Below are 22,117 nucleotides of genomic sequence, written 5' to 3'. Positions count from 1 at the left end.
CCTAACAGGGCAAAAGTAAACATATGGGAAATGAACAGCTGACAATACAGAGTGTATCTTGAAAACATAAGCCAATAGTAGCTCAAAGACAAGCCAACCAGGTAGATGAAAAGTGAAACCTGGGAAAGATCTAAATTATTGTTCAAATAGCTACCTTCTATTAAAACCAAAGAATAAAACCACAGCACTCGGGAGAGTAAAATGGACTTACTGAAAAGGTCTCTGCACTGATGAGATAAACTCGTAAGCAGAATAAATGTGAACACACGACAGTGAACACACGACAGTGGGGCTATGATATTTGATCCGTTGAAAGAGGCGCCAAAAAAGTGTCAGCAGTGGATTGGATGCACACTGATAGGGGAAGGGCATCAGGCTGTTAAAAAAGGCTGCTTTAATAAATAAATGAAAATACTGGTGAAAAACTAAAAAAAAAACAAAACCATGATAAAATGCCGAACCTGACTGCAAAAGATAGTGAAAGTAGCATAAGGCACCCGTAGTACTGTTAGTGCCAGAGCTGCTTAGAATAAAGAACCGTGCTGTACATGAGGAGAAAAAAGAAAGAATGAGGTGATAAAATGTAAAGTGCTGGCCCCTCACTGTACCACTTGATAAAACTAATAATAATAATAACTTTATTCTTCTATACCGCCATAATCTTGCGACTTCTAGGCGGTTCACATCGAAGAGAGATGGACAATCAGCGAGTTACAATATGTAGATAGTCAGTGAAATTATAGTAAGTAGAATTTTAAAAAATGCAGCGAATTACAATGTACAGATTGTTAAGAATTTCAGTGGGGACATGTTATTAAAAAAGTAGCAATCTACAAAATACAGTTTGTTGTAATTACTGTTTAGGTGATATATCTGTCGAATAAGGCAGTTTTTATGACTTTTCTAAAAGCGTCGTAGGTCAGTCTAGCTCCATTAATGTAGTTGTCTAGCCAGTATTGATGTTTGTTTGCTTGGTACATAAAAGTTCTATCCAGAAATGTTTTGTGTTTATAGCCGGTGATGCTTGGGTATGCAAATAGCTTGAAGTTTCTTGTTTGTCTTATAGGGCTGTATAATACGAAGTGAGATAGCAAGTATGTCGGAGCTAGTCCCCAAACTAGCTTGAAGCATATGCAAGAGAACTTGAATATTATTCATGCCTCGACTGGCAGTCTGTAGTACAGGTTAACATGGTCGCTTTTTTTCAATCCAAATATCAAGCGGACCACTGCGTTTTGAACAATTCTAAGTTTCTTCACAGTTTTTTTTTGGTATACCAATATAAACGATATTGCAATAGTCCAGTGTAGAGAGCACTAGTGATGCACCATTAATCTGAATGATAATGAGTCAAAGTATTTTTTGATGGTCTTTAGTTTCCATAATATCAGGAAACATTTTTTACCACTAAATTCGTGTGTTCTGCCATTGTCAATTTTGTGTCTAATGTGACTCCCAATATTTTTATTGTTTTAGTAATCGGGTAGTCGTGGTCTTTTATTTTTTCTGTTGGGCTTGCAAGGAAGATTTTTGTGTTTTCCGTGTTTAGTTTCAGTTTGAAGTTGATTGTCCAATGTTCTATTTCGGTCATAATATGAGAGATGTATTCTGAGGTTTCGTTTGTTATGCTGTTCAATGGAATTAAAATGGAAATGTCATCTGCATATATGTAGCAGTTCAAGTTTAACTTTTCCAATAAGTGTCCTAGGGATGATATGTAAATATTGAATAGTGTAGGCGATAGTGGAGAACCCTGTGGTACTCCCGAGGGGTTTCTCCATGAGTTTGAGTATGTCCCACCACTAACCACACGGTATGATCTCTTTGTTAGGAAACTCTGTATCCAGTTCCTTACTCTTACTGTAATTCCTTTTGCCTCTAGGCAGTGCAGGATTATTTTGTGATCAACAAGATCAAAAGCACTGCTGAAGATTAGTTGTAAAATCAGGGCACTTGTTCCTTTGCTGAATAAACTGTATAGGTGATTTAGTATTGTTTCAGTGCTAAAACCTTTTCTGAATCCTGATTGGTGTTCATTGAGAATGCTAAATTTGTCTAGATGGTTCACTAGCTCCAAGTTGACCAGTCCTTCAAGTAGTTTGGTAAATACGGGGATGTTTGCTATGGGTCTGTAGTTGGTTTTCAAGGCTAGTGAGTTTGATCTTTAGAGATGGGTGTGATAAGTATTTGTCCCATTTCCTCGTGAAATGTTCCTTCCGTGAGAGTGGTTGTTAGCCAATTAAATAGATCCTTTTTAAAATCTAGTGTGGCTGCTTTCAAGGTTTTGGAAGGACATACATCTAGAAGGCAGTTTGAGTTAGTATATTTGTTGAACAGGGTTAAAAATTGGTGCCAATTTGGAGGTTCAAAATAGTTCCAGATCATGTCTACTCTGGGTTCTTTTTTGTGGGGTCCAAGTTGGAATTTAAAGTTGGGTGAGAGTGAAGGTATGGTCACTCTTATATCTAAGATTTTGTTGTTGAAAAAAGTGGCAAGGGTTTCTGCTGAGGGCATACATTCATTTTCCCGTAGCAGGATTTGGGTAGTGTCTGTTAGTTTGTTTACCAACTTGAACAGTTCTTTGCTATTTGTTTTGGGTGTCCCTATTTTTTGTGCATAGTGTTTTGTTCGTTTTTCTCTAATCAGATCTTTGTAGTTTTTCATTTTTAGTTTCCAGTGTATTTTGTCTTCCTCTTTGTTTTTTGCCAGATTCTTTCTAGTTTTCTCAGTTCCTGTTTTAGAGTTAGTAATTCAGAGTCGAACCATTCATTTACTTCCCTTTCTTTCTTTTTGTGTGTTTGGAAAAGTGCTATTTGATCTAACACTTCTTTGCTAAACTTTGCCCATCTAGTTGGGAAGTTTTGTATTTCCTCAGTTGTAGTTCGTAGTGAGCCCAGAATTCTGTTGGATTTATAGTTCCTCTTCTGGTGATTGTGGTTGGTTTTGTGTTTTTTCTTTTGTATTTTTGTTGGGGAAATTTTTTTTGCCAATATAACTCAAATAACATATGTAGTGATCTGACCAGATGCATTTTTCCCAGGTCCCTGTGCTATGGTGGATCTTTGGGTCAGGGATATCTTTTTGCGAAAAGGTAACTATGTCTAGTTGGTGGCCTTTTTCGTGTGTTTCCTCTGGTTTTGGTATTATGAAACCGAGAGTGATGTTCTAGAGCAGGGGTGCCCATGCTTTTTGGGCTTGTGAGCTACTTTTAAAATGACCAAGTCAAAATGATCTACCAACAATAAAATTTAAAAAAAACATACAAGGTGGCAGCATATGCAGATGACATATTGTTATTTTTGAGAAATCCAGAACCTACCATTCCATGTTTGTTAGAATTGATTGATACATTTGGGTAAAATTTCAGGGTATAAAATAAATTGGAGTAAGTCAGAAATTCTCCCTCTTAATGTGCATTGTACTAAAGGTTTATTTGATTCTTTCTCTTTTACTTGGAAAGAGGATGGTTTAAAATATTTAGGTATAATGATAAAAAATACTCTGGAAGACACTTTGAAAGAGAATGAACAACTTTTATTAAAAAAAAATAAAAGAAATGTGTGAGCAATGGAATCCTTTGCATCTTTCTTGGTGGGGAAGAGTCCAAACGATTAAAATGATGATTTTGCCTGTAGTTTGCTATCAAATGAGTATGATACCAATTTTTTTTCATGGGTCCTTTTATAAAAAACTTAATGGTATTCTTACAAAATTTGTTTGGCTGGGTAAAAGACCTAGAATAGAAACATAGAAATTGACGGCAGAAAAGGGCCTCAGCCCATCAAGTCTGCCCACACCAATGACCCACTCCCTGACTTTTATTCCCCTAGAGATCCCACGTGAATATCCCATTTTCTCTTAAAATCTGACACGTTGTTGGCCTCAATCATCTCTACAAAAGCCAATTGAGGAGGGCGGGGTCAAATTTCCAAATTTTTATAGGTATCATCAAGCATATATTTTACACCAGGGTATGTATTGGATCTTCCCAGAACTCTTTGATAATGCTCCAGACTGGTTATACTTGGAATGGCATCTCTTGTTCCCTTTAAATTTAGTTCACGTTGTTAGTATAAAAATGCCTAGAAGATATAAACAGAATAGAATTTTGATGGACACATGGAAAACTTTGAGATACATTAATAATTTAACATTTATTCCAATACATAAATCAACGAATCAATCCCTTTGGATAAACTCCAAGATTCAAATTGGCGGATCTCAAATCTTATGGAAGCACTGGATTATTGCTGGCATAAGAACTTTAAATGATGTAATTTCAGATGGTAAACTGCTTGATTTTTCACAGTTGCAGATTAGATTTGATTAGATTAATAAGTCAAATAGTTTTCAATGGTTGCAACTGAAGCAGGCTATTCAGGTGGGGTTCCCTGAATGGAAAACTCTTAATACTCAATATAGTTTGGAGTTCTTATGTTTTCAGACAGACTTCCTGGGACATCAAGCCGCGCAGTGGTATAAATTATTATCTGGATTTCTTAATAAAAAGCCAAAAACTGGTCTTAGAGACATTTGGAGCATTGAGATTGGGCATCAAATTTCTGCTTCTCAATGGCCACGAATTTGGTCTTGGAGAATGAGATGTACAGTGTCGGCTTCTATGAGACAAACTTGGTTCTTTTTATTACATAGAGCTTTTTGGACCCCAGTTCGTTTACAAAAGTTGGATAGTTCTAGGTCTAATAGATGCTGGCACTGTAATCTAGAAGTGGGGACATTAGATCATCTAATTTTTTATTGTCCCTGCATTAAGAACTTTTGGAATTCAATTTGGACTCAAATAAATTGTTTATTAGAAGACCATGTTGCACTATCTTATGATACTGTTCTGTTTGGTATGTCTATGAGGAAAAAAAGTCAATTATCAGCGCATAACAACAAATGTTTAATGATTATGACGGGTGTTGCTATTCAGCATATTACTAACAACTGGAAAAATTATAATAATCTTAATTATACGTTTTGGTGGAACTCTTTGTGTCATATATTTAAAATGGAAAGATTAATTGCTGTACAAAAAGGTAATTATAAAAATTTTTTAAGATCTGGGGGCCATTAGTGGATTATTGTAATGAATAGGCATCATTTTTCTTTTTTCTGATGGTATATATATATATATATATATATATATATATATATATATATATATATATATATATATAGAAGGGTAGGGTGGATAGTGGGGAAAAATTGGTCTAAAAATGTGTGTTTTTAATGTAATGAGGGTATGTTTATTGGTAATGAGGGTATGTTTATTGGCAGGGGGAGGGATTTTTATTAAATTATATGTTTAGGATATTATTGTAGAATGTTCAAGTGTTGTATGAATGTATTTCATATTATTCTTTTGTGCACTTGTAAGTTTGAAAATGAATAAAGAATTAAAAAAAAAAAAATTTTTTAAAACACAAAGCACACTGTACGCATAGAAAATGTTAATTATCATTCCTATTCCGGGGTTTTTTCAAAGCGGTCAAAGCAGATGACTCTATGCACTGTCACCTCAGTAACAACCATACAAAAATAGACAAATACCCCTCCTCCCTTTTTACTAAACCACGATAGCAGTTTTTAGCGCAGGGAGCTGCGCTGAATGCCCAGCGCTGCTCTCGACGCTCATAGACTCCCTGCGCTAAAAACCGCTATTGCGGTTTAGTAAAAGGGGACCATAGTGTAAAATATAGACAGCAGATATAAATTCAGACACATTTTCATCACTAAATTTAAAATAAAATCATTTTTTCCTACCTTGTCTGGTGATTTCATGAGTCTCTGGTTGCACTTTATTCTTCTGACTGTGCATCCAATTTTTCTTCCCTTCTTTCAGCCTGTATGCTTCCTCTCCTCCAGACCTCATTCCCTCCCCCAACTTTTTCTTCCTCTCTCTCTCTGCCCTTTCTTTCTTTCTTCATACCCCCTTTCTTTTTTTTCTGTTTCTCTTCTTTCCTTCTGTCTCCCTGCCTGCCCTCTTTCTTTCTCCCTTCCCTCCCCCAAGCCACTGCCGCTGCCATCGGGGAAAGGCCCCCAAGCCGTTGCCGCCATTGGATAACAGGCCCCAAAGCCGCTGCCACCCCAAGCTTTCCTTGCTTCCCTACTTCGGGCCAACCAGCATTCCTCTCCCCGACGTCAATTCTGCCGTCGGAGAGGAAGTTCCGGCCCAGCCAGGCAGCGATTGGCTGGCCAGAACTTCCTCTCCGACGGCAGAATTGATGTCGGGGAGAGGAAGACTAGGCCCAAGATCGCGATTGACCTATTGGGAGAAATGCTGCCGGGTCCTGTCTTCGCGGAAACAGAAAGTAGGCAGGACCCGGCAGCAAGAACAGCAAATTGTAAGCTTCACTGACCTGTCTCCTGCCTTAGCCCGTAGCGAACGCATGCTCCGGGGCTCTAACATGTGCTTGCCGGCATCCCTTCTCTTCTCTTACCCCCCCCCTCGGACATAACTTCCGGTTTCGAAGAGAAGGGAAGCCGGCATGCACATGTTGGAGCCCTGGAGCATAAGTTCTCCAAGCCATTTTTTTTTAAATTTTGGGCAGCAGCAGAATTCACTTCGGATGATAGCTGGGCGGTCATCTAAATTAGCCGGGCGCTCGGCCCTAGGGAGAACACTGAGGTGTACCACGATAGGAGAATGGTTGCAAACTCTAGAGCTCTAAAGCAAAGTACTAGTGAAGCCATATTTACATTACATTTCTTCCTGTCTTCTGTTTCACCTCATTGATATCTTCACACATCTTATGCCAGAAGTATATTACAAGCAAGGAAATGCACAGAAAGTACCTCTTTCAATTGCTTCTGTTCCTAGCTTTTCCTAAGCTCTTTGATTATAAGCCCTTTTTTTCATAACCAGTAGGTTGCTGGAGAAGGGGGGTGGGGGTGGGGTGCAGCAGTGCCTGAGAGAAGTTTTCTGTCCACGCCAGTGACTCGCTTTCGCTATACAACCAGCATCACAGTCTCTTGCCAGGTCAAATTTTCAGTTACCATCAATGAAGCTGGCATTCTTGAATTTTATGCCTATGTTGTAAAGACCTAAGCACCATCTGGTCATGCTAAACTGGATGGATTGTAGTTTTTTCACTTTCAATAAATAGTGATGTCAAGAGGAAACTGAACAACGAACACAGTAGGGTTGACCATCAGAGAAAGAAGTAACATAAGAACATAAGCAGTGCCTCCGCCGGGTCAGACCACAGGTCCATCCTGCCCAGCAGTCCGCTCCCGCGGCGGCCCAAACAGGTCATGACCTATCTAAATCACCAGAAGGGGCCCCCATGCCACCTTGGTTTCCTATTGAGTCCTATCTTCCCATCAAAGTCCTAGCCCTCCGGTCTTGCACATGCACGACCTGGTTGGGATTCTATATTTATTTTCTGGTTAGCTTTCTCAGTATCCCACGATCCTTTTATCCTTCAGGAATCCGTCCAGTCTCTGTTTGAATCCCTGTACCGTACTCTGCCTAATCACTTCCTCCGGTAGCGCATTCCAAGTGTCCACGACCCTCTGGGTGAAAAAAAACTTTCTTGCATTCGTTTTGAACCTATCTCCCTTCAGAACGAATGCAAGAAAGTTTTTTTTCACCCAGAGGGTCGTGGACACATGGGTCTTGAAAATGTTTTTCACTTTAATGGAAGAGAGTGTGGCACAGTGGTTAGAGCTGCAGCCTCAGTACCCTGAGGTTCTGGGTTTAAACCCCGTGCTGCTTCTTTTGACCCTGGGCAAGTCGCCTAATCCTCCATTGCCCCAGGTACATTAGATGGACTGTGAGCCCGCTAGGACAGATAGGGAAAATGCTTAAGTACCTGATTTGTAACTCATTCTGAGCTAAATAGAATAAATAAACAATTTGCAGCTCTCTGGTTTCTCCCATTTGTGTTTGGCATTTTACAGCCATTAATTTTATATTGCCTTACCTCAGTATTGACAGACTCTCGATGCAAGCAGTAGTGCTGAAACATGACCTGTGTTGTGTCCTATTAAAGCTGACCTTTTGAAAGTGTTTGCTACAATCTGCAATAAAGAACATTTTCAAAACCAAGGTCTCTTCCTTTCTCCATTTGTCATCCCTACTGTGTTCATCGTCCATCACGGTTTGTGGACTTCTATTCTTCTCCTTATTCTCACTTGTGTGAGGAGGAAACTTTACTCCATTTTCTGATACGAAATTAATCAGTTACTAGCTGGAAAACTAAATATTGAGTTTAGGCCGAGTTAATCTTGTTTGTAAGTAAGTAGGTGGAGCCAAGATAGTGTGGAATTCTTAATCATGTTTTCTAGCAACAAAATGATTACTATTGACATATAAAGTGCAGTGAATTAAATGCAGAATTTGTAGATGCTGTTGTTAGGTTTTGGAGCCATGTTAGCTAGCACAGGCATCATTTAGGCCCTGATTCTATAAATGGCATCTACTGTAACTCCTAGATGCCATTCGGTATGTTTGTCAATCAGCCGCTGGATGCCGTTTATAGAATTGTACCTAGCAATGCCAAAACTTTCTTAGGTGCACTGCCATTTAGGCCAGGGTTTTCTTGGCCTAAATGAGGGTGCTTAGGTCAAACCATGCCCAAACTCTGCCCCAAATCCACCCCTAATTATGCCTACTTACTGGTAGATGCTTTGATGTAGATGCCTACCGAGTTAGGTGCTTACCAGCAAATTAATTTTTTTAATTGGTTTTTAATGGTTCAATTATCAGTGCTGAAGGCATCTTATAGAATCAGGGACTTAGGGCTAGATGCACTAAAGTCAGATCGCTATTGGCCGATTGTGGATCAGCGATTGAAAAAAGCCAGAGCCCTAACAGCAGCGACGGGAAGCAGCCTCCTGTCACTGCTGTTAGGGCTTCTGTGTTTTTAATGGCTGACTTTAGTGCATCTAGCCCTTAGTGCCATGATCTAATTGACACAATGTGCTTTGTTGTTTTGCATTTAGGTGGAACCATATATCTCTCTGGAATTGATATGATACGAGGTACACCAGTACTTGACATTAAGCCATATATCTTGGAATATGATTCACCACAGAATGCAGACCTGTCTGCCAACACATATAATGAACAGGGTGGCAAGCTTGAAAGCAAATATTCACAGGAATTGGTGAATGTTGCCGATAACTGGGAAGCACCCAATAACCTGCAAAGTAGCAAGGCATGGCCCTGTCAGAACCAGGACCCATTTTATGCCTCAGACAGCCCAGTTTCAAAAAACAATCAAGATAAATGTTTGGGCCATGAGAATTCCAGTAAAACGAAACTAGGCAAAGCAGAATGCATTGTTCAGAGAGTAGATATAACCTCTACAATGAATGAGAGCAAGAGGTCACAACCTGTTGCTGTGACTGACACATATCTGTCACAAGACACTGGAAGTACTACAGAGGGAGGAAGCTCCATGTCAATTCAGCATGAGCAATGTTCAGAGTTTCAGCCACTGCAGGAACAACATCAGCCTGCAGGGGATAATTTTACACTTTCAAGTAGTGTGCCACCTTGGATAAAGAACTCTTCTGTTGCCACTTTGCAGGTTAGGTTTACGCCTCATTCAGAAATGGAAATTAATCAGTTTAAAGCTGCAGGATCTGCAGGTACAGTAAAACGCAAAATGACTTATTTTTCTTGGGCTGTTTTTCTTCTTTTCCTCCTCTACGCATAAATCTATGGTGAGATAGAAAATATGACGATGCTATCCACAGAACAACATAAAGTACATTCTATATATGGCACCTATAAAATCAGCGCAGAAAAAATGCTCTGCTCTTCTATAAATGGCGCTTAGAGTTAAGTCTTATGCCCACAAATCACACCTAACTTTAGGCAGATCATTCACACCAACCGAAATGTGCAAATCCCTGCATCTAAATTAGACATGGATTCCCCTTATTCTACAATTATGCCCATACCTTATATACTCGAATATAAGCTGAGATTTCTGGGCCCAAAAAATTGCCTAAAAATTGGGGTCTCGGCTTATATTCGGGTCAACGCCCCCACCCCCAGACCTGTTGCGGGCCTCTGCCGGTTCCTGCCGTAAGACCTTGTGGTCCAGCGGTGGGCTGGGACAGGAGCGATCTCTCCTGCCTCCTGTTCCAGCTAACTGTGACAACTTTTACTTCCCTTCTGCCTCCCCCGCTTACCTTTCAATTCCCTGGTGGGTTGGGACAAGAGGGATCTTCCTGCACTCCTGCCCCGTACAGAGCTGCTAGCTGATTGGCTGCCGCAAGTTCTTGGGTTTTAAAGACCTACATTATAAACACCTAAGTTTAACAGAATTGCGCCTAGGTCCTTCTCTGCCCCTAAACATGCCTACTTTGGAGTTAGGTGCCACTAGGCGCCTATCTTTTATAGAATCACACCTAAGAAGATCGATGCCTATTAATTTTTTTTTTTTTCAATAATGAACTTGTTAAAGTTCATAATTGCAGTAAATTTACTCATTCTGTTATGTCCCTTCCGGATTCCATACGCTAGATATTAAATCCCAACCCTCAATCCAGGAGTTGCAGAAATCCAACATTGTTGTGAGCACATGCTCTACCACCTTAGCCTGAGAGCTGGAGAACATCTCCAGTTACAATTTCTACAAGCAATACATGCAGAAGTCTTTTGCAGCTACTCTGCTTCTTTTTCTTGTGGGTTTTTTTTACTTAAAGTTCGTTTGTCAGTAGCTTCAGTGCCTTGAGACTCCTTCTCGGTGGTCCTCTGCTGGAGGAAAGGCCGCAGTCCTGCTGCTTCACAAAGAAACTGGTGGATCTGTGGAACCAGACTGCTGTGTGCCACCCTTACTAAACTCAGGGTCCTTCCCCTGGAAGTTTGCTAGCCTACTGACCTTGTCATGGGTTTTCGGTGCAGGCTTGTATATGTCTGTAGTGAAACCAATCCAGGTTTCAAGGCACAGGCTGCCTTTCCCGCCCCCGACCACTTGGCAAGGATCTGTAGAGGGGTGGAGGTCAAAGTCAGTGTCCGAAGATCTTCAACGCTGGTCATTTGGAGAAGTTTCTGAGGTAGAAAATCCTTTCCCTCCATTCAGATGCTGTTAAAATTGCTGACAGGCTACGCACCTCAGAACTGTGAATAAATCTCCATTATTTCCTATGGGAACTTAGGGGGTGGCTTGCTGAACACTTTTAAAGTTGTTTTCGCACTTTCTGAGGGTAGGGTTCAGGTCCCCCACTTTCCCAGACCCCAAATCTCAGTCTTTTTATTTTCAGGTTTTGTTTATTTTTGGCACAAATTCACTGGCAGTGGCCATCTTGGATTTTCATCAGTCTTTTTTTCAAAAGTTTTATTTGTGCCTCGGTACTCCTTGATTTGTTCAAAAATCGTTTGGGGTGGACTCCCCAGCCCCTAATCTGCTGGATGTGTGCATTGATTGCACTGGATCAGCAACTGTAGCATGCAGGGGGAGGGATGGGAGCTTCAAAATTTGCCTCCTCCATGTATGCCAGGGCTGCAGAGCCAGCCTGGGTCCATGACTTTGTGAAAAAATATCGCCCAGTGGTCCTTCTAAAGTCTGCCTCAAAACGCCTACATTTCGAGTCTAGGGACTCTTTTGGTGGGGCTCAAGAGCTCCCTGCCTTGGTTGCAGGGTGTGACATTTCAACAAAATTTATTTGGCTCCTCTGGGGAGTGTATCCTTATACTTCATCATGCCAAAGAAAGGCTCGGAAGATTGGAGGATCTAGTGGGTAAGCTGTTTCTTGCCGATTCCTCATTTCCACAGATTTCTCATTTCCGCATGGAGACAATGCACACAGTCATAGCTGTTGTCTCTCAAAGGGAGTTTCTAGAAACATAGAAAAAAGCAGCAGAAAAGGGCTATAGCCCACCAAGTCTGCCCATTCCAAGTATCCCCTCCCCTGAATTTACTCCCTTAAAGATCCCACGTGAGTATCCCATTTTCTCTTAAAATCCGTCACGCTGCTGGCCTTTATCACCTGGAGTGGGAGTCTGTTCCAATGATCCACTACTCTTTCGGTGAAAAAATACTTCCTGGAGTCGCCATGAAACTTCCCTCCCCTGATTTTCAGCGGATGCCCTCTGGTGGTCGAGGGTCCCATGAACCAGAAGATATCGTCTTCTGACTCGATGCGTCCCGTGATGTACTTATATGTTTCAATCATATCTCCCCGTTCTCTTCTTTCCTGAAGTGAGTACAGCTGCAATTTTTTTTATCTTTCTTCATACGTGAGATCCTTGAGCCCCAAGGCCATCCTGGTGGCCGTTCGCTGAACCGACTCGATTCTCAGCACGTCCTTTCGGTAGTGTGGTCTCCAAAACTGAACACAGTACTCCAAGTGAGGCCTCACTATGGCTCTGTACAACGGCATCATAACTTCAGGTCTCCTGCTGACGAAACCTCTGCGGATCTCGCGGAGGCTTACTTCTATATTACAGTCTACTCGGAGCATTGCAGATTTCTGCATTTCCATGTTCTATAACAGCATTTCCAGTTCATTGCACTTCCCTTTGCCTTGCGACGGTATCCTGCACTTTCACCAAGGTGATGAGTAGTTGTGGCGGCCTTTCTCCACCAGTGGGGCATCCAAGTCCATCCTTACTTGGACGATTGGTTGATCCAAGCTCCATCTCATTCAGAGTGCGAAAGTGCATGGAGATGGTGGGTTGTCTGTTGCAGGCGTTGGGGTGGATTGTCAGCTTCAAGAAGAGCACCTTGAAACCCTCCCAGTTCCTAGAGTATCTGAGTCTTATCTTAGACACCAGGCAGGTTTGTGTGTTTCTTCCCAAGGCATGCAGACAGAAACTTAAACAGCAGATCAGATCTCTGCTGGACTGTCCAGCTCCCATGGCCTGACTTATCTTCAAGTTCTGGGATCAGACTCCTTGGAGGCGGTCCCCTGGACCTGAGCACACATGTGCCTGTTCAGGAGTCTCCTCTATTGGTGGTCTTTGTAGCGTCATCCCTTTCAGATGTCACTCCCCTGGATGGAGCCAGCTCGCAGCAGCTTGAGCTGGTGAATTCACATGGAGGCTCTCCATCAGGGCAGTCTTCTTTCCATATCAGAATGGATGGCTGTTATGATGGATGCAAGCCTGCCAGGGTAGGGTGCTAATTGCGGGGACCATTACATTCAGGGGCAGTGGACTCTTTGTCAGAAACATTGGTCAATCAATCGTTTGAAACTCAGGGCAATTCAGCTGGCATTCGCTCTCCAGCCCCTTCTGGAAGGAAAAGCAGTGTGGGTCTTCTCTGACAACGCCACTGTGGTGGCATATGTAAATTGTCAAGGGGGCATGAGAAGCACTCCCTTGGACAAAGAGGATCGCATGTTGTTTTGCTATGTGGAAGCTCAGCAGTCCATGTGGCCAGAATCAACAACGTTCAGGCAGACTTCCTCAGCCAAAAGATCCTGAACTTGGGATAATGGTCCCTCTCGCAGAACACATTCTATCTGATTGTCAGCGCTGGGGTCATCCCCAGGTGAACTTGATGGCTTCAGCAGAGAACTCGAAGGCGCTTTTTCAGTCGACAAATGCAGCATGGAAGCCTAAGGCTGGACACCTTGGTTCAACACTGGCCAGTTCACGAGCTCCTGTGTGTGTTCCCTCTGTGGCCTCTAATCGGTCCGGCCAAGCATTGGATAGCAAAGCATCCCGGCCTGGTGATTCTAGTAGCTCCGTATTGACCTCATCGCACTTGGTATGCGGATCACGTCTGTCTTCAGCAGTATGAAAAGCTCCAGCTACCTCTTCATCAATACCTTATCAGTCAGGGGCCAGTGCCCATAGAGAACCCATGGCACTTTGGTCTTTTGCATTTGAGTGCTCAGCCTCGATGAACCATGATTATTCGAAGGTAGTTATCTTGACTGTTTTACGTTCAAAGAAACCTTCCACTATAGCTTCTTATGCCAAGCTTGGAAGACTTTCCAACAGTGGTGTGCTAAGGATCAGGCAGAGCCTGAGAGGGCTCCCATTTTGGTGATCCTGGCTCCCATTTTGGTGGTTCAGGGCTTGGACAAAGATCTGGTAGTGGCCTCCCTTAAAGTTGCAGGCTTTTCATGTTTTCAAGCGCACAGAGGCACTAGTTCGCTTACTGCTCATCCGGACTTCACCAGATTTATGAGAGAGGCACTTCATTTGCGTCTTCCTTTCCCTTCATGGAATCTTAACATCGTTTTGCAGGACCTTGGAGAGGCCCCATTCGAACCACTGAAAGTTGCTTCTCTTCTGGATCTAACAATCAAAACTGTCTTTTCTGATCGCCTTTGTCTCAGCATGGCATATATCGGAGCTTCAGGCTCTTTTGTGCAGGGAACCTTTTCTCCGTATTACAGACACAGGCGGTGGTCTCCGTACTGTATCTTCCTTTCTGCCAAAGGTGATATCAGCCTTCCATGTCAACCAGGAAGTTCACATACCTGCATTTTATCCCACAGGTTCGGAGCACAAAGATCAGATCTTACGCAAGTTGTATATCCGTAGACTCTTGCTTCACTACTTGGAGAGGACTAATGATTTCAGGCTGTCTGATTACCTTTTTGTCCTGACATGGGAGGCCGATGTCCATCGCTCGATGGATATGAAAAGCCATTTCCATGATTTACATCACCCGTCACAAGCAGCCGCTGATTTCGCTTAAAGCACATTCGAATGGAAGTGTGGCTGTGTCATGAGTTGAGTCTCGTGCATTTCATCCTGATGAAATTTGCAGGGTGGATTCTTGATCTCTCGTCATACTTTTGCCCGGCTTTACTGAGTGGATGTGGCAGCTTGTTCTGATGCCGCTTTTGGGCACTCGGTGTTGAGGGTAGGCTCTTCTATCCCTCCCTTGCTGTTACCTAGCACACGGAATCCAGAAGGGACGTAACAGAATGGAAGATTAGGTTTCTACCTTAGATAATCTTCTTTCTGTTAGTCCCTGTAGGATTCCATACGACCCGCAGTCTCTGTATACACTCAGTTGTTGAGTAGCCTGCTTCTTTCTGCCTTGATTCTTTACCTTGCAGGCTTGAAGTCTTTCCAGCCAGTTGATGGATCCTGTAAGCAGTGTTCCCCCTTCTGTGAGTATGCTTTACTGAAGGCTGTCTCATCTGGGGCTCGTTGCTCACACCAGGTTAGTTCTACATTATTCCTCAATGTTTGGCTGGATTGCCTTTGTGCATGTTTATTACTTGTTTCATGTTTTGCAGAGCAGACTAGTTCAGAATTTGTGTTGCTGGGGATTTGTTCAGGTATATTACTTGGCTTTGGGACTTAACTGCATATGTTCTCTAGCTCTCAGGCTAAGAGGGTGGAGCGTGTGCTCAGAAAAGGGTTGGATTTCTGCAACTCCCGGATTGCAGGTTGGGATTGAACACCTAGCATATGGAATCCTACAGGGACTAACAGAAGATTATCGAAAGTAGAAACCTAATCTTCCATTTTAGTTAGGCGCCTCTTATAGAATTTCCCCCTCTGAAGCTATATAAGCAATTTTGTTTGTTAACTTTCATTTACAGTGTGGTGAAAGTAACCTCTTCCTGTGTTTAACAATTTATTGTTCTCACATTAGACTTTCTGCCTGATCTCTTCTGCTGTCACATATTTTGGGAAAAATTGTTTTGGATGCCTTTCATTTGTTTTTTCTTATCATTCATGTCAGACCAGTCCAGATGACTGAGTTACGCTCCTGCTGCCAGAGAAAAATAGCTGAGATGACTTCACTTGCCTTATAGGGAGCTAGTGCTTTCAGCTCCCCAATAGTTCTCTGGCTGCTACAGACATGTGACCGGGTGCACTAACTACGAGTGAGCTGCTCCCAGGAAGGCTGTAGGCTACTGGATTCCAGGTAGAGCATAGACAGATTTTAGGGAATGGTACAGGCAGTAATTTTTTGCATTTGACTTCTCTCTTCTTTCGGGCACATTCAAGTTCCCACATAAATGAGTCTAGTACCTGGTGCCTTTTCCCTGTCGGTGGGTTTAACAGTGGGAGCTACTGACAGCCCAGTAGCTATGAAAGTTTGCCCTGATTCAGCTTAGAGGAGCTTTTTTGCCTCTGCAATCCTGAGTGTTGGCCCTTGGATCTTGGTAAATTTTGTTTGACATCCCTTCCTTCCCTCCCTCAGAAGATTTGAACTTGGTCAGGAGGTCTGAAGTAATCACATTCCTGCTCTCCTTTACCTTGTTTCCAGTATATCTGAGGATAAGGAGGGTGACTGCCTGCAGGTGAGTTGCAGCAGTTCGATGCTTGTGCATTTGGCTTGGGAGAGGTAGGCAAGCAGATACCAGGTAGGTGGGTGCAATTTGTGGAAACTTAGGGCACTAAAGAGGATCAATAAGACTGTGTGGGTCTGCTCCGATCTAACTATTGATGCACTAAAAAGATGCATGCAAATGATTCATGCGGAGGTTCATCATAATCCCATTTCTTCCATTCAATTAATCGCTGTGAGAACGACTCTCACACATGCATATTGCCGGCAGGGGAAGGTCGAACAGCTTAGAGGCAGGAGAAGCCCTGAAAGCAGTCTCCTGCCACTCAGCTGTTCAAGACAGGAAACCTTTTTCTTTTAATGGGCATAAATGCTGTGCATGTTATGCACAATATCTTCCCCCCCCCCCTTTTTTTTTTTTTTTTTTTTAAAGCCCCCCCCCCTCCCCGACGAATTCATCATTTGGAATCCCCCCTCCCTCTGTGCTAGCGAGAATCGTCATGAGGGAGATGCCCATTCTCCGGAGACAAGCATGGGATATGCAGGCACACTTGTTGATGAAGTCCTCTGACCGAGCCTGAGTGCCGGTGCTCTCCCCTAGCTAAATAAGCTTTTGAGCTTACTGGGCATGCGCATGAGTCCCTACACTTAGAGTCCTCCCCTCCGGATGTCAGTTTTTTCTTTGACCGCTCTCCCCTCTCTTCTTAAAAAAAAATATATATATATATACCGGTATATAAAATTTATTTATATCATAGAATTCAATAAAAATGTTTTACTTACTTCCCCTTAGTTAAAAAAAAAAGGAGGGGGTTCAAGAAACTTAGAGTAGGTTGCTCTTCAATTAAGAGCAACGGTTCTTTAAAAAAAAAAAAAAGGATGAATCCACGGAACTGAAGAGGTCTTTAAGGTACAAATTCCCTGGTAGCATCTAACGTCGGCAAAATTTTCTTCTGCAGAGCATCGGTTCTTACAGGTAGGCGCTAGGACAGGGAAGGCGCTTTTCAGCGGCTGACTAAAAACTGTGATGGACAGTTCTCACGCAGAGGCTGTTTGTGACAGACCATCGAATCATCCAGACCACAGTCTTCCCTACTTGCTCCCTCCCCTCAGGGCCCTGTCTCGGTACCGCAAGGGGAAGTAAACAAAAAGCTACTGATGCTGTTGGGTGGGGGGGGAACCCAGGCAGCATCAGCAGGTAATAACAAACAAAACAACAAGGCTCTAGCCAGCAAACAGCAAAACTGCACACTGTGTTGCTTGCTTCCTCACCTCCCCACCCTCCATGGCCCTGACTTGGTACTGCAAGAGGAGGGAAGTGTTTTGCTACCGAAAATGTTTCATAAGAGAAAGTTGGCAGACTCAGCAGGCCACAAAAAGAAGTTTCTGACATTGGAACAATGAAGTACATCTTCTCCAGTGGCAGCAACCTCAGAGTTTGAAGAGGCTACTGTATGAGGTTTCAGTGTAGGTTCCTGTGGGCTTCCTCCAGCTGGCCTAGGTAGTACTTGGGTTCATTCCACTTTTCTAGGCTGGTCTGGTATTGATGACAAGGAAGGTGAAATTTGGACGTACAAGATTCAGCACAATTAACAGGTCAATCAATCCAGAACCCATTCATGGAAGCCATGGTGGCCAAGGGCTCTGATAAATTCAGAGAACCAACAATGAGTATGTTGCAGTCCACTCTGAAGGCGGTTGTAGCCCCTTGATGCTTATCTCATTCCTGAGTTAGTGATCATGAAATAGTGATTTTGATTGGATCAAGTTTTGGCTTTGGTAGTGAGCTGGAAACTGTTATATTCTATCAATTTCTTTATTTTATTTTTTAAATTCCTGCGTCAACTCCCCAGACTAGCCCATGCTGGGAATGCTGTAGAAACAAAGGGCTAGATACACTAAAGTCAGTGATCGTCGCTAAACCAGTTTTGACTGCTTTAGGGACATCGCATTTGCCAACCCGATGCAAAAAATGGCTCACCTCGTGGTTTTCTGCAGGTTCGCTCATTCTCCAATCAGCCCATGCAAATAAGGCCATTAATGCCATATAAGCTAGCAGATCGATTGATACTCTAACATGGCTTCCCAATGCAAAAAAAAAAAAAAAAAAGTGATCGCTTTTAGCTTTGACAATAGAATACCGATGAACTGAAGGGAGCACTTGCTCTATAAGGTGAGTGAAGTCAGCATTGAACTGTTTTACTTGTGCTCCATCTGCTGGCAGAGGGATATAACAAGCTCATCTAGACTGGTTTGGCAGGATGCTTAAAAAAGTTCAAGTTAACTGTAAGTCCAAATTTCACACCTTTTTTCTCTCTTTTCTACAGATGCAGCAAAATCATTCAGGTACTGCCGATCCCCAGAAGAAATGAAGCATGTAATCATCACAATTTTAGCAGCAGATCCTCGATCTGTATACCGAAGGAAGCAGTGCCAGGATCGTCTCTTTTACTTCACTGTTGACACAGCCCATATTACATGTTGGTTCAGTGAAGGGTTTGCAGAAGTACTTCAAGTAAAACCACTGGAAGCAAGTTAGGATGTATAGTAGTATAGCTGAAGATTTTCAAAGTTTGTGCTGTACAGAATCTCTGTGTAGCTCTTATGTTGAGCCAGTAAACTATTTCACAGTCTACAAAGAAGTTTTACATTTTCTCCAGGACTAACACAGCTACTAGAAAAATGAGCTGCCTTAACTGTTTCTGGAGCAATGTTTTAGTTTTTCTACTCCTTTTGGATTTCCAGATCAGTTGGAACAGACAATAAGATCCAGGGCCATAGGCTTTCATTTGCAACTACTCACCCTATTTTACATTGTTTTCCTCACCCCTTCTTTTGCTATAATTCAGTTATTGCTGTAGTGAGCCTTTGCTCCCTTATGAATACTGAAATCATGCGCCCTAATTCAGCTACTAGGTGTTGCCATCACAATGCCTGGTACTTTGTCTTCATAGGGGCTTTGAACTATGAGATAGATGCACTAAACAGGATTGGTAAGACCGCGTGGTTCCCAACCCTGTTTTGGGGGACCCCCCCCAGCCAGTCAGATTTTCAAGCTATCCCTAATGAATATGTATGAGAGATTTGTATACCTGTCACTTCCATTATATGCAGATCTCTCTCGTGCATATTCATTAACTCAAATTCTTAAAACCAGCTATTAAATATTTAATACAAACAAATATTATCTTAATTCAGTTTTAATATTATCTCCCACAATTCATTTCATTACAGTGCAACTTATCAATACTTAATTTATTAATAAATATCAGAATAATTTAGTCAGTGAACCTAATCCCCATCACTCACACTTACACTCGCTTCCCAACTTTCACACACATACTACAGTCATTGTGATTACTTTTATCCAAAACTGGATCTTGATTAGTTCATTAGTCCATGATCATCTAGTCAGAGAGGCTTGAAACTGAGAGTTGCACATGAAAATCACAGTTTCTTAAACACAATTGGCAGGCCTCTCTGTCCTCATGATGGTCCTGTTCTTCAATTCATAAAACATTCAGCTCAACACAAGACTGTGTTTCGCCACCTGACCTCTTCAGGAGCTGTGTTTGCAAGGCTCACCAGTAAACTAAGCATGACTCGAGCAGGGACCCAGGGTTCGGCACAAGCCGGGATTAGCTGACAAGCAGGAAACACACCATCTACCTGGTAGTTGTGCTAGACTTGTGCAACTCTCAGTTTGAAGCCTCTCTGACTAGATGATCATGAACTAACTAAGATCCATTTTTGGATAAAAGTAATCACAATGACTGTAGTATGTGTGTGAAAGTTGGGAAGTGAGTGTGAGTTGATGGGGATTAGGTTCACTGCCTAAATTATTCTGATATTTATTAAATTATTGATAAGTTGTACTGTAATGAAATGAATTGTGGGAGATAATATTAAAATTGAATTGATTACGATAATACTTGTTTGTATTAAATATTTAATAGCTGGTTTTAAGAATTTGAGTTATCTAATAGGCAGCTATTTAATTAACTGGAGAAAAAACCCAAGCTTAGACTTTAGTGCATATCATTAGGGATATCTTCAACACCCAACTGGCTGGGGGTCCCCCAGAACAGGGTTGGGAACCACTGGTCTAGAATGTCTCACCTATTGCACTGGAAGAGATTTTATTAGTGGTCAGACAGACAGGTTTAGTTCCTATAGCTGCGTGCCGCTGCAGAAAGAATCCACTCTGAATTTTTCACTCTGCCTCTGCTGTACTTCACTGGGTTCTCTAGCTCCATCTACAGTTATTTCCTTCTGCACACATGCCTACAGGATTGTTTGCTCTGGTCTCCTCATTTTGTTATCTTTAATTCGATTTACTTTCGTCTTTTTTGGGGGTAATTTTGTACTTGGAGCTATTTGAAGCTCTGCCTACTTAAGAATTCACAGACTTCGGTCTGTAGCTGATAGGCCGATCCTACTGGGTACCTGTAAGCCAAGCTGCATAGTTTTCGCTGGAGCTCAGGGCTGTCCCTGATGTGGTCTCACATACTGTTAAGCAGGGGTTGTATGCAGGCTGTTAAGCGCCCTTAGGAGGGTCGGTGGTGTCTTCGCGCTTTCGTCCGTCCTGGTGCACATCCATTGGTCCTCAGGGGTGGAGGTGTAGTCTGACTGTAAGCCCGAAGTTCAGCTTTAGGGAAGAATTCCTAGCACTGTGGCAGTGAGTTTTCTCATCCAGCTACTGTGAGAGAGCTGAAAGCAGGCTACAGCACAGATCCTGTCAGGTCACAATGAGTACATAGGCTGACGGCCTGTGAGAGGAATTGGAGGTTTAAAAAGCAGGCTTTTGACTGTTTCTTTATGTTCCCTGTGTTCCCTCTCTTGAAAAATCTAAAAATTGCTGTTTTTAGAATTTGAGAAGTGTGAAAAGTTTGGTGCGATTTTTTTGACGGTGGCCATCATGAATTTTTAGCAGTGTTTTTTTTTTCTACAGCTCCCTGCTTCTTCAAAACTGCAAATTTTGCCTGGAAAGTTGCTGGGATGGAGTCTTTGGGCTCCTCATGTGGATTCATAAGAGCATAAGAAACGCCCTCACCGGATCAGACCGAGGTCCATCTAGTCCGGTGCTCCGCACACGTGGCGGCCCAATTAGGTACTCCTTTTTGGAGACCCAACTTTACCGTATCCCTCAATATGATATGCAAGAAGGTGTGCATCCAACATGCGCTTGAATCCCAGTACCGTAGTCTCCGCCACAACCTCCTCTGGGAGTGCATTCCAAGCACCCACCACTCGCTGAGTGAAACAGAACTTCCTGACATTTGTCCTAAACCTGCTGCCACTCAGTTTCAGGCTATGACCTCTTGTCCGTGTCACATCTGAAAATGTTAGCATTTCTGCTTCTTGGTCTCTTATCAAATCCTTTTAATATTTTAAAAGTCTCTATCAAATCCCCTCTCAATCTTCTCTTCTCGAGGGTAAACAGTCCCAGTTTCCTGAGTCGTTCTTTGAAGCTCAAATGCTCCATTCCTTTGACAAGTTTCGTGGCTCGCCTCTGCACTTTCTCCAACAGAGTTATATCCCTCTTGAGGTATGGACACCAGTGTTGGACACAATATTCCAAGTGCGGTCTGACCATTGTTCTATAAAGTGGCATTATGACATCTTCCAATCTGCTCGTGATCCCCTTCTTAATTATGCCTAACATCCTGTTTGCTTTCTTCGCCGCCACCACCAGGATTGCGCAAATTTAGTATTTTTGGAGCGTTATGCTCGGGGGGGGGGCAGTGTTCCTTACTTTTGGGGCTTGGCACAGCTGGTAAATCCATTTTCCAGGCTGTGGGCCCTCCACAATCTAAGAAACCCAAATTTAGGGTGACATCTATGCCCCAGGAGTCGGACACTTTTTCTAAGTTTAGGAAATTTTGTGTTCTTGTGTTCAATCACATAACCAGTGTTCTTCCCCTGCGCAGTCCCAATCCGCCTCC

The 22,117-nt window shown here is 42.6% G+C and overlaps 1 protein-coding gene across 6 annotated transcripts in view; it reads left to right on the top strand.

Annotated features, from left to right (window-relative positions):
• TRMO (tRNA methyltransferase O) overlaps nucleotides 1-19,273 on the top strand; it is a 45,105-nt gene extending 25,832 nt beyond the window's left edge. For 5 of the 6 annotated variants that reach the window (XM_033916503.1, XM_033916521.1, XM_033916512.1 and 2 more), the window contains 2 exons: nucleotides 8,953-9,603; nucleotides 18,500-19,273. In XM_033916503.1, the coding sequence (XP_033772394.1) occupies nucleotides 8,953-9,603; nucleotides 18,500-18,711 (863 nt within the window). In that variant the 3' untranslated portion in view covers nucleotides 18,712-19,273. The remainder of the gene's footprint in view (nucleotides 1-8,952; nucleotides 9,604-18,499) is intronic. The other variant, XM_033916531.1, reaches the window with a different exon arrangement.
• Nucleotides 19,274-22,117: the final 2,844 nt, after the last annotated feature.

Source organism: Geotrypetes seraphini, chromosome 1 (assembly GCF_902459505.1).
Source record: "Geotrypetes seraphini chromosome 1, aGeoSer1.1, whole genome shotgun sequence".
Taxonomy (NCBI): domain Eukaryota; kingdom Metazoa; phylum Chordata; class Amphibia; order Gymnophiona; family Dermophiidae; genus Geotrypetes; species Geotrypetes seraphini.
The sequence above is the reverse complement of the archived record's forward strand: the minus strand, read 5'-3'. Positions and strand labels throughout refer to the sequence as shown.